General features: G+C 41.9%; 1 protein-coding gene across 2 annotated transcripts in view; it reads left to right on the plus strand.

Annotated features, from left to right (window-relative positions):
• Positions 1 to 14,192, plus strand: part of spen (spen family transcriptional repressor) — a 28,180-nt gene extending 13,988 nt beyond the window's left edge. For both annotated transcript variants that reach the window (XM_071475331.1, XM_071475333.1), the window contains exons 4-15: positions 605 to 762; positions 950 to 1,150; positions 1,240 to 1,391; positions 1,509 to 1,634; positions 1,793 to 1,906; positions 1,995 to 2,108; positions 2,208 to 2,308; positions 2,420 to 10,247; positions 10,407 to 10,745; positions 10,839 to 11,033; positions 11,212 to 11,370; positions 12,115 to 14,192. In XM_071475331.1, coding sequence (XP_071331432.1) covers positions 605 to 762; positions 950 to 1,150; positions 1,240 to 1,391; positions 1,509 to 1,634; positions 1,793 to 1,906; positions 1,995 to 2,108; positions 2,208 to 2,308; positions 2,420 to 10,247; positions 10,407 to 10,745; positions 10,839 to 11,033; positions 11,212 to 11,370; positions 12,115 to 12,246 — 9,619 coding nt within the window. In that variant the 3' untranslated portion in view covers positions 12,247 to 14,192. The remainder of the gene's footprint in view (positions 1 to 604; positions 763 to 949; positions 1,151 to 1,239; positions 1,392 to 1,508; positions 1,635 to 1,792; positions 1,907 to 1,994; positions 2,109 to 2,207; positions 2,309 to 2,419; positions 10,248 to 10,406; positions 10,746 to 10,838; positions 11,034 to 11,211; positions 11,371 to 12,114) is intronic.
• The last annotated feature ends 1,907 nt before the right edge of the window (positions 14,193 to 16,099 follow it).

A 16,099-nucleotide genomic window follows, 5' to 3' on the forward strand; every position in this document is an offset into this window, starting at 1 on the left:
TCTCTTCATACTGATATGCAGATGCAATATATAAATATGAATTGGGGAGGAGAAAGGGGGTGTTTTTCTCCTCTTCAGCTGAGAGATATCACAGTTTTTAAACAGTAGAGAGACACATTCACAGTGCATTGCATGAGCTTTTATGCAAATGCAATACTAAATTACTAAATCTAAAATGTGTGCATAATATTGCCCGTTCAGTACAATAAGTAAACTATTTCTCTGTTGTTTTCCTCTTGCCTGGTCAGAACAACCACACATTTTATCTCCATTTTTGAGTGTTTACATTAATCACATTTTAACTGCTACTCTTGATTATACATTGAAATCTAACTTTTAGCACATATTATCCATTCTAATGAGTAGTACTTGCAGAATAGCACTGCAAAATACCAAGTTTGTTCCAATTTGTTTACAATATACTTATTATACCACATCAATTTATTATTCCATTGAGATAAAAAAAAGTATTACATGGGTAGGCGAAGGTAGCAACCAGTTACAGAAACACAAATGAACAAGCTTTTTTTTCCCTATATGTTAGTGAGGTGATGTTGCAAGTGTCACAGTTTTTCTCTAAGTCCATGTTCCTCTTTCGCCACAGTGATTCTAGCAGTAGTTCAAGTGATGACTCCCCAGCACGTTCAGTGCAGTCTGCTGCTGTTCCTGCGCCCTCAGCACTTCCTTTGTCCTCCCTTGACAAGGATGAGCCACGTAAAAGCTTTGGCATCAAGGTCCAAAATCTTCCTGTGCGCTCTACAGGTTAGTTACGAGGTGCTGGTATTCAGGCACCAAGAGCTTTTTTATGCAGAAATAGTGGTACAATATATTTCTATATATCCCTCTCACACATTTCATTTGACACGTTTTATTAAAAGTCATTACTAATTGTTTATTTTTTAGTAATGTGAAGTAAACATACTTAAAACATTTGATGTGTTCACTACAGATACAAGCCTGAAGGATGGTTTGTTCCATGAATTTAAGAAACATGGAAAGGTCACATCTGTACAAATCCACGGAGCTTCAGAGGAACGCTATGGTCTTGTATTTTTCCGCCAGCAAGAGGACCAAGAGAAAGCACTTGGCGCATCAAAGGGAAAGCTTTTTTTTGGCATGCAAATTGACGTTACAGCCTGGAATGGCCCCGGTACGTACTGATCTTTAATTGTACTGCAGAAAAAAAAACATGATGATTGGCAAAATTTTACAAGGTTACAATGAGAACTTATTTTTCAGAGACAGAAAGTGAGAACGAGTTTCGGCCCTTGGACGAGAGGATAGACGAGTTTCATCCAAAGGCCACAAGGACATTATTCATTGGAAACCTGGAGAAGACCACCACTTACCATGACCTGCTTAACATCTTTCAGCGCTTTGGAGAAATAGTGGTAGGTTAATGTTCTCAGGTGGTTGAAAATTAGGCCATATGCAGTGGTTACCATGCTGCACAGTTTGAGATTACCATGCTTACTGACAACATATTTCTGTTTTCATTATGTTCAAAGGATATTGACATTAAGAAGGTGAATGGAGCCCCACAGTATGCCTTTCTACAATACTGCGACATTGCCAGTGTCTGCAAGGCCATAAAGAAGATGGATGGCGAGTACCTTGGTAACAACAGACTGAAGGTGAGAATATTCATGTTAATTTAATTTTTTGTCTTGTCTTTACACTGACACTACATTGCTGTCTTTCACTACCATACTCAGTTATTTATGAGCACAGTTTGTATGAACTATTCTTTAATAAAATAATTTAATCTGATATTTTATTCTTCCTTTTTCAGTTGGGCTTTGGAAAGAGTATGCCTACAACATGTGTTTGGTTGGATGGATTAGCATCAAATACAACTGAGCAGTTTCTTACACGTCATTTCTGCCGCTATGGACATGTTGTCAAGGTAAGTCTGTTCATGTTTCCCTCCTCTTAAGTTGTCCATTGTTTACTTTTTGGCACCTTGTGACTCTGTTTTCCTCTGTCTTCCGCAGGTTGTATTTGACAGAATGAAAGGAATGGCCCTCATCCTGTATAACAACATTGAATATGCACAAGCTGCTGTCAAAGACACAAAGGGGTGGAAGATAGGTGGCAGTAAAATCAAGGCAAGTAGAATATAGCTTTGCTCTGAAATGGGTCTTTGTAATATTATAATGTTACAATGTCTGACTGGCTACAACTTGTCATTCTTTTTTGTTTTTTAGGTGGACTTTGCCAATCAGGAAAGTCAGATGGCTTTCTATCGCTCAATGCAGGCATCTGGCCAGGATATTCGAGACTTTTATGACATTCTCTCTGAAAGAAGGTTTGTTTTCTGCTTTTTTATGTCAATGTTTCCATAATATTAAAACAAAAATGATTGATTCCAAAGTATGATGAAATTACATCCTGTTCTTTTGGATTTATTTCTTGGCAGGGATGATCGACGAACTCAATATGAATTTCAAGCAGAAAGACAATATTATGAAAATGTACGAACACCAGGAACATATACTGAAGATCCGCGTCGTAAATACCCTGCTAGAAGTCGGGAGTTCTACACTGAATGGGACCCATATCAGGGAGATTACTATGATCCACAATACTTTGAAGACCCCCGGGAGTATCGGGAATACAGAGCTGACCCATATGAGCAGGACATTCGCAAATACAGCTATTTGCAACGGGAACGAGAAAGGGAGAGGGAGCGCTTTGAAACAGATCGGGGGCGTGATCATGGGAGGAGGACCATTGAGCGCAGCCAAAGCCCATCTCACATTGCCTCTCGTCGCCCTGCCAGCCCAACTGCATCTCCTTCACTCTCTGAGAGGATACCAAGTGATTCAGATCGCCGTATATGTTGTCGATCTTCTGACAGAAGTGGTAGCTGTAGTTCGGTTTCTCCACCCAGATTTGAAAAACTTGAAAAAGCACGCTCAGAAAGGTATAATAAAACTGACAAACTTGAGAAAGATCGACTTTTTGAAGTAGACAGAGGGAATTTGGTTGAAAAGGAGAAGCGGACTGGATGTAAGGATCGAGGGGACAAGGATAAAAGTGAGAAACAGAGGCTTAAGAAACTCAAAGTTGCTTCACCTGTTATCCAGACTTGTGAGACGGAACCTGAGCTTGAAAGAGATGTTAGCCCTGAGTCAGTCCTTCGGAGTAAAAACAGTAAAATTCCAAAGGAAAGCTCAAGCAAAGGAAGGTTAGACCTTCTGCCCTGTGTTGTGCAATTAACACGTGTGAAAGAAAAAGAAGGAAAATTGATTGGTCATGCTGTCCATGAAAAACAGATACCAAGGGGTGGGAATGACAGTCCCAGACTGGCATCACCTTCAGCTGACCAGAGGAGTCCTCCATTCCGCTCAGAACCATCAAAAGGTGATATCTCCAAGCATGGAAAGGTGCCCAGAGACAAAAACATACACAGTTTAGTGGAGGTTATTGACAAGGATGCTAAAATCAAATCCAAAAAACATGCGAAATCTGAAATGGGATTTGACAGCAGTATTTCTGTGGATATTGACCGTTTAGCTGCAAGGAAAAGGCGTTTTGAAGACTCTGGGAAAACTGATCGACAAAAGAGAACTAATGAGGAGGACCTTGGCAGACCTGGACTTCACAAACTATGGAACAATGCTAAGGAGACTGATTTGGATAAGAACCTTTTGATAAAAGGGATGCATAAAAAGGAGCATCACAAGGATAAATGTGTCCGGATGGTCTCGGTTAACAGTCCTAAAGATGGACAAGACTGTGAAAGCAACTCTATAGGCCTTTCTTTGGAACGGCAGTCACGGCTAGGGGAGCTGCCTGAAGACTCTACAGACCAATTAGATTCTACCTATCTTAAAATAGATTTACAGGGCTCAAAAAGTGAAAACAGCTCCAGTCTTACAAAGCTGTCAGATGATGGCAGTCTAGATTTGGATGATTTAAAAGAAGAACAGAAACAGGTTTTGTTTGAAAACGAACAAAGTAGAGGGAAGTACAGAGATTCTGATGATGGAGATGAACATTTTGTGCACATTGATCAGACTAATATTTGCACGAAACAAATTGAACAGAGTCAATGGCTGCGACCCAAGCTTGGTGATCCTGATAAGTTAGTCAAGTTTGAAAATCCACCAAGTGATGATACTCCTGACTTTGAAAAGGATTATGTCATGCATGATGTTGGAAAACCAATCCTGGATATGGCCAATGATGACTTCTCTTCCTGTAAACGGAAGAAATTGGAGAATTTTGACTTTGAAATACCCATTGCAAAAAGTGAGCGCAATTTTGCAAGTTCACAAAAGTTCAATGAAGTCATTTATCAAAGTATGACATCCTCAACAGGGACTGGTCACTTTTCTGCAAATGAGGAAGATGAAACTGCCCCGATTTCTGTGTTAGTTATTAACAAAGAAAGAAAATCCTCTCCAACAACAGATGACAAATTTTCACACACAGAGTCAATAAAAAACAGTCTAGGCTTGACAGCGAGACATTTTCAGTCCTCTGACACTGAGCTCCCAAAACGTAAGACACCCTTGCTTGGATGTGATGAGGACTTAATGCAGCGTTGGGAAAGCAGGATCAAGTCTGATTCTCTTAGAATGGAAAGGACTTTCCCAAAACGTGAAACTATCCGCAAACGCCTTGGCCAGGACTTAGAACCTGGTGAAGTGCAGTCTGATTCAGATGATGATGTAGAAAACAAACACATCTCTCCCAAGTCCAATAGTTCCCTGTCTTATATCCTCAGGGAACGTGATGAGAGGATGACAGACCTGAAACTTTCAGGCTCTTTAGAAAAAAATAAGTTTTATTCATTTGCATTAGATAAAACTATTACTCCTGATACAAAAGCACTCCTTGAAAGAGCCAAGACGCTGTATTCCTCCAGGGAAGATAATTGGTCCTTTCTTCCCTCACGCTTTCCAACCTCCCACAGCTGTTCAGATAAGGACAAGGTAGAGCTAGCACCTCGACCTATTCCGTCTTGGTATATGAAAAAGAAGAAGATTCGTACTGACTCTGAGGATAAGATGCATGATAAAAAGGAGGAGCTTAAACCGCAGGACCAAGAGCGTCAGGAACTTTTTGCATCTCGCTTCCTGCACAGCTCAATCTTTGAACAGGATTCCCGGCGTTTGCAGCATCTTGAACGTAAAGACCAAGATTTAGAAACTGGAACTGGTAGGCCTTTTGGTAAGCCAGGTGCTGCTGAGTCACAGTCTGAATCTGGGGGAGGTGACATCCCACAAGAGCCCATAGTGCTTTTCCATAGTCGGTTTTTGGAGCTTCAGCAACAAAAGGACAAGGACCACCCCCCACCTGATACTGAAAATGATTCGATAGTGGCAGAAATTAAAAGAGATGAAGCGCAGAATTGTGATAATGTGCTGTCCGATAAGGAAACTGAGCCAGTACTGAAGGTTGAAGACAAATCACCCAGCCCCCCATTGACCTTGTCTGTTTCATCCTTTGTTCCCTCCCCTAAAGAAATGTCACCAGAAAAGAAAGAGGTTTTAACTCCATCCTCAGATCACCCTGTGTCAATTGTCAAAGAAGAAAAAGTGGAGCCAGTTCTTGAGGTGTCTCCACCTCGTTCTCTTCCTGTGGAAGACTTCAAATCAGTTGCTCCTAAGCTCACCTTAACCCCTCAACTTTCCCTTTCAGAACCAGAAAATGAAATGGAAACAAAAGTAGAGTTAAATGAACCAAAAGTTAAAGTTGGTGATAGTTTGGCAGTGGAACATTCTCTAGTGGAAGACAAGCCTCCCACTCCCGGTGGTTCCCTAAGTGGGTTTGAAAGAGAGACCGCAGAATTTGCATACTCTAACTATCCAAAGATTGAAGAAAAATCTGAAATTGAGGCAGAACCTAAAATAGAAAATCAGGAAACAAAACACTTTCAGGAATCTCAGACAACTGAGGCAGATAGTGAGACATGTATGCCAGAACTAGAGGCTGAAATAAAACCATTACCTAACCGCAGACAGCCCAAGAGTAAAAGGGCAAAACCACTATCTGTATTGCGTACCTCACAGGCTTCCCAAAATGTTGCCCTTGAGAAACCTGCAACACGAAAGAGTGAACGGATTGACAAAGAGAAACTGAAAAGGGCCTCATCTCCTCGAGCAGAAGCACCAAAAGCATCATTTGAGTCTAAAACCACATCCAAGTCACCAATTCATGCTTCAGACTCTGAACAAAACCTTGAGTCTAGTTTGATCCATGGGAGGACACGTCGCAGGAATGTAAGGTCGGTCTATGCCACACTACATGAAGATGACCAAGCTGGCAAAGAGGTAGTTGAGTCATCACGTTCCATGCGCAAACGTGGTGCTGACAAAGAGCCAATACAGCAAGATGTTCAGATTCCATCTACCAATACAAGGCGGGGACGTCCACCTAAGAGAGGCATCAGACGAGGGGAGGATGCATCACCAGTAAAAGTGGATCAACAGAAATTGATGGAAGAAGACACAGAAGTTAAAGAGACCTCAAGTACTGTAGAAGTTGTGAAAGCCTCTGAAGGATGGCGATCACCCCGCACCCAGAAAGTTCAGCAAACACTCCTAACTTCATCTGCTCCAGTTAACAAGAAAGGAAGTAGAATAGACAAACTGTCTGGTGGCACTACAGTGTCAACTGAACAAGCTGATTTGGCAAGTCATGATGAGCCAGAGCTTAAGCCTAAAGCTGATTCAGACCTGTTTATGAAGTTACCGGAAAAAATGGGAAACACAAGCCCACCAGTGCACACAAAAGAAAAAGATTTAAAAGATTCTGGTGGAAAGAAATCTACTGATGTTGAAAAGATAGATACCAGCTCCTCTGAGAGAAGACAGCCTGAAAAGAGTGTTAAAATTAAAACGCCAAGGTTAAAAAGAAATACCAAGCAGATCACTGAAGATAAATCACACAGCTTAAAAAATCTTGAGATCCGTGTAAGTGTTGATGATGTAAAAGGTTTACTTCGTTCAGAGGACGATGAGCCTGAGTCATTTGAAGCTCCTGCTATCACAAAAACCAAGACGGTAGAACAAGAGAATGAGGAAACAAAGGTTACAAGCTTTCCAAAAGAATCAAAGGAGCTTGGCATACAGGAAAAGGAAGACACTCTATCAGAACCTGAACTTCCTTCTGATCCAGCTGCTGCTCTCTTAGCACGGCAAATGGAACTAGAGCAGGCAGTTGAAAATATTGCCAAACTTACAGTTGAGCAACCAGCTCGGCCATATAAGGAACCACCTTCAGCGCAGCCTACCATTTTGCCTCCTGTCATAGTGGAGCCAGAAGGTGAGGCTGAGGAGGAAAAGCGAGCTAATCCTGCAAGTGAAACCGAACTTGCTGCTGCTATTGATTCCATTACAGCTGAAGAAACATGTGCAGATGCAGATGGGTTCACAGCTCCTCCCACTTACACTGCTCTTATTCCTACCCCTGAATCTTTGATATCCCCCTCCTCCAATGAGATTATGGAACCTGAAACACACATGGTGATCAACAATATTCTTGCAGCAGACTCAGATGATGGTCCTCTAACACCCAGTCCAAAGGGGCCAGTTACAGAGGCTAAGGGAGTTGAAGCTCCCCCTCTAGCTGAAACACCCAAGAAAACAGGTAAAGTTAGAGCAAAAACCCCGAAGAAGTCAAGAAGTCGTAAAGGTGCAGCTAACAAGAAAGGGGATACTGCTGAAGAGGTTTCACAATCAGAGCCTTCTCCAGTAAAGTTACCTGAGTCAATCCCAGAAGACCCAGAAACCATTAATTCAAAAGCAGTTACTGTTACAGCAGGGGCAACAGCAGCAGCCTCTGTGGTCACTGCTGTTGCAACTTGTAGGCGTGACGTTACAAGTGCTATAACTGTAGACACACCCAAAGAGGCGGAACAGCCTGAGGTTGAGCAGCCTGTACCCAAAGAATCTGCCTTTCATTCAGGCACAAGCAACATCTCCAGTTGTAAAAAGCATCCCCAAGCAGCAGAACCATCTACCCCTTCTCTTGCCCCTGCTCCTGCTCGCCCACAGGCTGTATCCCAGTTCAGTGTACCCCTGCTGCGCCCAGCCAAAATGCCGCTTTCACCTGACTGGCCTCAGAGATCTGAAGAAAGTAGAATCTACGTTGCGCCTTCATGTCACGTCACAGTGGTAACTCCTTCTGTACCAGCATCGACTGCACTTGGAACCCCTTCAGCAAATCCCCCAATGCCCCCTGACACCAAGGCTTCAGATATCGATCCTAGTTCTAGTACATTAAGAAAAATTCTAATGGAACCCAAATATGTATCTGCATCAAACAGCAATTCCATACCTACCACTATGGTGACATCTGCTCTGTCAGATCCTACACGGATGTCAGAGAATGAAAATCGCTCTGACACAGTGGGCTCAAGACAGTTACATCCCGAAGAAAGGTCACCTTTCCCCATCCAGCCCGTACACCACAAACCATCTCCACTGACAGAGTCCCAACAGAACTGTGGAGAGAAGGCCCAGCATACAATTATTTCTCCTGCTACCTCAGTAATAAGTCGCATTCCGATGCCTTATGATACAGAGGAAACTCCACGAATTTCCCTAAGCAACAGAAGCATTGGTTTATCTATTCCCAAGCAAAAATTTAGATCGAATTCTAATGAGAATAATCGCTACCATGGAATGGATATAGTAGAAGATGGCACTAGAGGGCGCTCAGTTGTTGAGACCACTCCCTACAGTACAGGCTCCAGTCCAGGCCTAAGGGTCAATACATCAGAGGGTGTTGTTGTTCTGAGTTATTCAGGTCAGAAAACTGAAGGGCCTCACAGGATGAGAGCCAAAATTAGTCAAATTCCTCAAGCCAGCGCTGGTGATATAGAGTTTCAGCAATCTGTGTCCAAATCTCAGATAAAGCAAGAACCACTCGTCACATCATCTCAGTCGCCTACCCCAAAAGCAGCACCAACTCCTACAGCTTATGGGCACACAGGGGTCCTCTTGACTGGCCAGTCCTATAATTCTCAACCTGTCATTTCCAGTACCAAGCAGGAGAGTCTTGGGTGTGACAAATCTGAAGCTCCATATCACACAGCATCCCAAGGTGGCGTGGTAAAGATGTTCCAGCAGCCAGTTAGTTCTCCTCAAGTCTTGATGTACAACCAAGCTGTGATACAGCAGCAGCAATGCAAGAGAGGACTGGGCACAGAACCTCTACCAAAAAAGATGGATATTGGCAAAGCTGTTCAGCAGTCTAACCTCAGCCCAGTCATGAGTCCACACCACCCATCACTATCTGGAACCCGCATGAGCCCCAGCCCTGGCATCCCAACTGATCGGTCAGCTCTACACCTCAAGCAAGAACCTCAGTCTCCACGAACAACTGTTCACTCACCTTCACCCTTTGTTAAAGCTTGTCCTCCAAGTGGTTCTCCTATTGGAACTTCTGTAGTACTGGGTCATAGCATGCCACCAATGTCTACATATCATTCTAGTATGCATCACCCACACTCAGAACAGTCATCTGTCATAATTCAGCCTCACAGTGTCACCCAGTCAATGACTCATGAAGGAAGAATGAACACCCCACCAATGTCTGGGATAAACTATGGAAGGCGAGGTGACTCCCTGTCTTCTCCCCATCCAGGGCCGCAGCGCTCAAACACACCACAGCCTAATGTCATCCGAGATATGGTACTGCAGTCTCATTCAAGTCCCCAAGGGTCAGTATCAGGTGGTGGCAGCAGCAATGTAAATGAGGAAGACCCCAGACACTTTAACCAGGCCCTTAGTAGACCATCAGTGCCCCAGCTCCAGTCAGATGTAATGATGATTCACAGCGATCACAGAAGTCTCCACCCAAGCATACGCATGGACCAGTACAGAGACATGCAACAGCGTATCCTCATGCACCAGCAACTGGGAGAGCAGACTGCTTTAGAAGCAAGACAGTCACGCACCTCAGAGACTGGAACAACGGGTTCAAGTAACATTTCTGGACCTTCAAAGAGTCCTATTGTGGGGAAGGCCATTGAACTTTCTGCAAAAGAATCCCTCAAACCACTAGAAGGAAAGCTGATACATCCACCCTCCAACGAAAGTAGAATCCGGGCAGTCCATGCATCTAGTCCTGTTATGGTGTCTCCTCACCCTCATGGGGTTCAGCTGATGCATCCAGGTGGTGCAGGCTCCTTTCCAGTATATCGGGACATGCGGGGCTTCCCCTCACAGTTTCCAGGACATCCGCCATCAGGACACAGCCTGGCTAACCAAGGCATTACATCTTCGCAGGTCACTTGATTTACCTTTTATTATCTATTCTTTAATGCAAATATATCAGCATTTTCTTATGTAGCTTGTATAATTGCATTTTAATGTAATCGATCGTATTCGTATATACAAACAAAGTATCCATAGCTCTATTAATTTGGCATGTATTTTCTTAATCAGGTCCCTCCGGAGCCTGACCTGGGTCACAGGGGTAAAATGTCACATGGGGGAGGAGGTGATTCCAAACTTGAGAGTTCCCATCTTCGCCATGCTACCTCTACTGACCTCTCTCACATTTCCCGAATACCAGGGGATACAGTCTCACCTTCATACCAGTCTCCCATGACGTCCCCCATGAGTCTTACTCAGAAGCCAGATCTATCTCTACAGAAAGGCCCTCCAGCCTTCCTGCCAACACCCCCGCCAGCGGTACCACCATCAAGTTCACTGCAGCCACGGTCTGATGCTAAGCTTGAACATTCAGGACACCGTTCCATTGACATGGTGCAGCTTTTGACGGTAGGAAGAGAGACGGACCAGCAGTGTTGTCATACATGGAATACATTTTTAAGACAAATAAGTTTAAAAACTGTTTCTGTTTTCTTTGCACAGAAATATCCTATTGTATGGCAGGGCCTCTTGGCTCTGAAGAATGACCAGGCTGCTGTCCAGTTGCACTTTGTTTCTGGCAACACCATGCTGGCCCAGCGCTCTCTGCCACCCCCAGAGGGAGGTCCTCTTCTCCGTATTGTCCAGAGAATGAGGCTTGAGGCTTCCCAGTTGGACAGTGTGGCACGCAGAATGACTGTGAGTTTTACCTTTGAGTAACAGGTTCTAAAATTTGACACATATTTAATGAGACTAATCAATATTAAGACTCGATTGAGAATGTCTGAATTCTATCCAATAACTCGATAAACACTAAAGAAAAATTATGAATTTATCCTTTTCTACATTTACAATAAAGACTTATCTTTCATGGCAGGCGGAGAATGACTACTGTTTGCTACTGGCTCTACCCTGTGGTCGAGACCAAGAAGATGTCCTTGGTCAAACCCAAGCCTTGAAAAGTGGCTTCATCACCTACCTGCAAGCCAAACAGGCAGCTGGAATCATCAATGTGCCCAACCCTGGCTCTAATCAGGTCTGTTGTCATTTAAACTTTTTCTTTTCTACGTTACTTTGTGTAGATTTACCTGTGTTTCATAAAAAAATTATGTATCATGAGAAATAGGGATGGGTACCCAGTATTAGACAGGCTCCAGGGCTAAATTTCTTTAGCCTGTAATATTGATAAGCTCTTATGTTATCAGTTGTGCTTTTGGTACTGGAGAAACTAAATAAAAAATAAAAAATAAATAAATTTCCTATTTGTTATTGCTACATAAGCTTTCTTGTTCTCTTACACACTGGAGCACCTTGCAGCACACACACACAAACACATAGAGACCCTGCTCTTAGTAACAGTGGCAGAGAAAACTAAACGTTCAAAAGTGTGGTTAAGGGCGGAAATCTGAGCGATCTGTCGAACCATCTAGTAAAAGTCCATCACACACAGTTTATCCGTCATTGCGCCAGGTGTGTTTTGTATCATAGCAGCCTGGAGCCCACACACAAAATATACGAACATGGGTCAATGATGAAAAGTAACCATTAGCCAGCTGATTGTTATGGGTGTGTTCTTGAATTAAAGAGCAGAGCATCATCTGAACTGTCATTCAGATATTCAGTTTCACGTAAAGATCACTCAGAGAGTACCGTTAAAGTACTGGATTGATAAGCAGTACCCGTAAAAGTAGTAATACTGTTAAAATCATAATACCCATCCCGAATGAGGAAGTTGTTCCGTCTCTCATAATTTTTATCTTTTTGATCTTTGGATTCACAGCCAGCTTATGTGGTGCAGATTTTCCCGCCGTGTGAATTTTCGGAGAGCCACCTTTCACGCCTGGCACCAGATCTTCTCAACAGCATCTCCAGCATTTCCCCTCACCTCATGATTGTCATTGCCTCTGTTTAATTACCTCCATTTTTTTTCCTGAACAAAGCCAACACCAGCCCTTTTGGACTCGACCAGTTTTGTAAACTGGAATTGCCTCATATTTTTATGAGTTTGACTTTTTTTTAAATCTAATTTAGCATGCACTCACCTTTTCTCCTTCACTTCACCGAGTCCTTAAGTCACCCAATGACATTGAATTCCAAAAACTATACCTTTACAGAGAGGATATAAGGGGTAAAGCGGGGATTTTTGATGATCATTTCTGATTACTCATTTCATTTTTGCCATTTTTGGAGGTGTTGTGCATAGCCTTTTCTAATTCATAGCATTCATAAAACTATGGATTGAGACCTTCCTATGGGATATTTTTTACCTTCATAAAAGTGATTGTGTTTTCTTTCTTTCTTTCTTTCTTTTTTTTTTTTTTTTAAAGACAAACGATGTGAGAAGTCATTGCACTATGTTAAGGAAAAAATTGTGAACTCTGTACAGATTTGAGTATAAAATGATACATGTTATGGAAATACTCTCGTAATCAGCCATGCTTGCGCAAGATAAAAGAAAAATCATTGCCTGGAAAATGATCAAGAATCATTTCAGCCTGATCAGTCATACCGCTTTTGCTCCTTCACCATCAGCCAACTTCTACTTCATTTCCGGACTCAACTCTCCATCCCGAAGTGTTCCCTACCCCAGGAACTCTTGAGGGGACGTTTAGAGTTGTACAGTTTACACTCAATGCCTCAACAGGGGACTATATAAAGAGTATTTAATTTGTTTATTTTTGTTTGCATCTTCTTTAAGCCTAAGGGTATTGTTGACAATTGTGAAACTGTAAATATTATAAATATTTAAAGACTGAAGCAATGTGGAGAGACCAAGTGAATTATTTTACAAGACAGATCATCAAATCTCAGTGTTTTCTTTCTTTATTTCTTTCGTTCTTTCTTTCTTTCTTTGGGCAAGGGCATGAAGGGGAATGGTGGGAAGGATCTGTACAGGATCCAGGAGTGATATTCACAAAAAAAATATTTTTTAAATTGATTCTGTGCCAAAATGTCTTTTGCAAACGCTCAACACACACAATGTATCTAAAACAAAATTTGATCAGAACCTATTTTCATATGTGACTTTGTATTTTGCCACTCAGAGGGCAGACTTGATTCCTTTTTTTTGGTATTGTTCATCAACCCAACTCTGTTACTACAGTGCTTTTACATTTTGAAATTGTATCCTCATTTTGAAGGAACCACTGTATTGTATTGTAGGGGTTGCCTTTTCCATTTGTATTCCTATTTTCCTTCTCTGTGATGTGGTCCTCTACTGCCCCCTGCTGTCTGGAAATCATTCTCTGCTTCCTGAGGTCATTTAAGCTGTGACTTCATGACAGATTTGCTATAGCATGCTTTATTCTCAAATCTTAAAGGGTAAAGTAAAATCATAAAGGCAAAGAATGTGACTTGAACTTGACATCATGCCGCTAATGGATGTGCTGATCATCTGTCTCTATCCCTTCCCTTAACTGTGTCCTTGAGCCAAGCTGTAAATACTAATGTCCTTAATCTGTGCTCTTGTGTATTTTCCCCTTTATAATTGTCTTTCTTCAGGGTCCTTATTTTTGTTTTGTGCAACAAAACAAAGCAGTCTGAAAGAGACCGGAGATGAGGTGTGTGAAACCGATGCTGAAAGTAAAACCATGCTTGTCAGTTTTGTGGTGTAAATATTTCTATGACTGCAAGCTGAATACTCTCATGGTTATGTTGAAGGCACTTATAATTTTTGATAAACAAATGAGAAGAAAATACAAAAAACAAACTTAAAACGGTGATTAATATGAAAACTGTCTTTTGATCAATCTTCATTTTGAGTGTATTTTGCTGTTCCTCCATGAGGACATTTTAAACTGTAAAATAAATTGTTGTTTAACTTACTTCTGAAGATCATTAAATGGTCAGTCACTCTGATTTTGTGTTTTTTCTTTAGAATCTGAAGTTATGTTCATGCAGACGGGGTAAGAAAGATGTATGTGGGATCTTGGCGGTGGGTTGAGGAAAAAAAAAAAACTTGCACTACTGCAATTTATAATCTGCAGGCTACATTATCTGTTCTGTTCAGTATCTTAAAACTTCAGTTTCATGGCTCTGCAACATGTTGCAACACTTTCCGAGAGTTGCAACACTTTAAATAGTGAGAATACTTTACCTGCTACGTATGTCAGTGCTCATCACAGTCAGTGCTGCAGTCCATCCTGCAGTCAGAAGATGTCAGTATCTGACTAAACTATTCGACCATGACATAGTTTTGCAGAGTGAGTCAGTCCACCAGAGATGTCAGTTGTATTTTCAGTTCACTGGGAAAATTGTTTGTTCTATGAAATGTTGGCTCTGACTTTGTCTTGATATGACTTTGTATCGCCTGGAGCACAGTTATTTTTTTTCCCCACATCTTTTAATTTGGATGTGTTAAGGGAAAATGCACCCGAGGGAACTTTGCTTCGATCTTAAAACACCTCTAAGCAACTAAGAACTTTGTCTTTGACTGACTACTACTGTTTTTTTTTGTTTGCAAGCAGCAAACCTGGGTTTACTTCTGGTCTGCCGGAGAGGGAATTTTGTGTGTGTGTGTGTGTGTGTGTTGTATGGGCTTGGTCACTGTATCTGTGCTATAATACTCATATTATCCCCCTCCTATGATATTATTGTTATTCTTATTATTTAGAAATGTTGAAAACATCTGTGACATCTATAATTATAATACAAATGTGTGTGTGCACATTAAGGATTATCTAACCACACACTATGGCATTGTGTCAAATTTACATGAAAAGACAAAACTTGAATGCCAGTGACGAATTACAAAACTATTTTTGTGGTCTAGTTTGTAGAGCAATATTAAAATGGCTATGGAGAAAGACAAATGAGCACCATGGCTGTTACAGCTGCACTTATAGACTCATCCCTGAGGCAAACAGCTCCATGGTTTTGGGAATTTTAAGACTGCGGCTTGAACATTAGGGTTTCCGGCTGCACCCATCAAATTCAAGCGTACGCTACACTAGCCGACAGATTCCCCAGAGCGAGGCCTACAGGGATTTAGTGGCAATCACAATTCTGTTTGGGAATGTTTGGTAGTCAGGGCTGCAGCATCCTTCTTTATTTTTAGCACGACTCCTTTGAGTTCAAGACTTTAAGTTTATAGTAAACCTCTAAGCCATGAAGTCATGATGTTGTTTATGTAACAAAACGGCTCTCTATAATGCATTATGGCATTATGGCACTAGGTCAAGGCTGCCAAAAAAAATAAGGAGGATCACACCGAAGAAAACCAGCTGCTGCAGCATGAGCTGGTGATTGAGCATCCAAAAGAGGGTAAAGGAGGTCACACCCATGATTTACTCATTTTCTCTTTCCTGTCATTATGCCTACAGTAGAAAGAGAGGAGTCTGACCATGCAGAAGAGGTGAGGCATAAATGATTTATAGTGCCCTGACAGGACGAGGCCTGGAATGTTAATTGATGCACTTTTCACACTGTGGGAAGAAGAAGATCAGACTGGGACACAGCCGTGAAAAAGGGAAGACAAGGAAGACTTGAGAAGAAATTCAAGACAACTTCCCTTCACATTGTTCCCCCGTTCTTCTCGAGATTCACAGTTCGTCTAAGATTACAGGCTCTGCCTTTGAGCCATGAAGCGAGGACAAGGAGTCGTCGTGTGCCCTAGTCCTTAAAGTAGATCTCATTCATATTTCTGGGCTATTCTCCTCTGAAATTCTTTGCCACAAGATGACATTTTGAAAGCCCAATTTTAGCTAGGATATGAAAAGAATGTTGAAAATTCAGAGGTTGGGTTTTCAGATGCTGATAAGTGCTTG

Source organism: Trachinotus anak, unplaced genomic scaffold (genome assembly GCF_046630095.1).
Source record: "Trachinotus anak isolate AG129_WGS33_773 ecotype Australia unplaced genomic scaffold, CSIRO_AGI_Tana_v1 ptg000004l, whole genome shotgun sequence".
Lineage (NCBI taxonomy): Eukaryota > Metazoa > Chordata > Actinopteri > Carangiformes > Carangidae > Trachinotus > Trachinotus anak.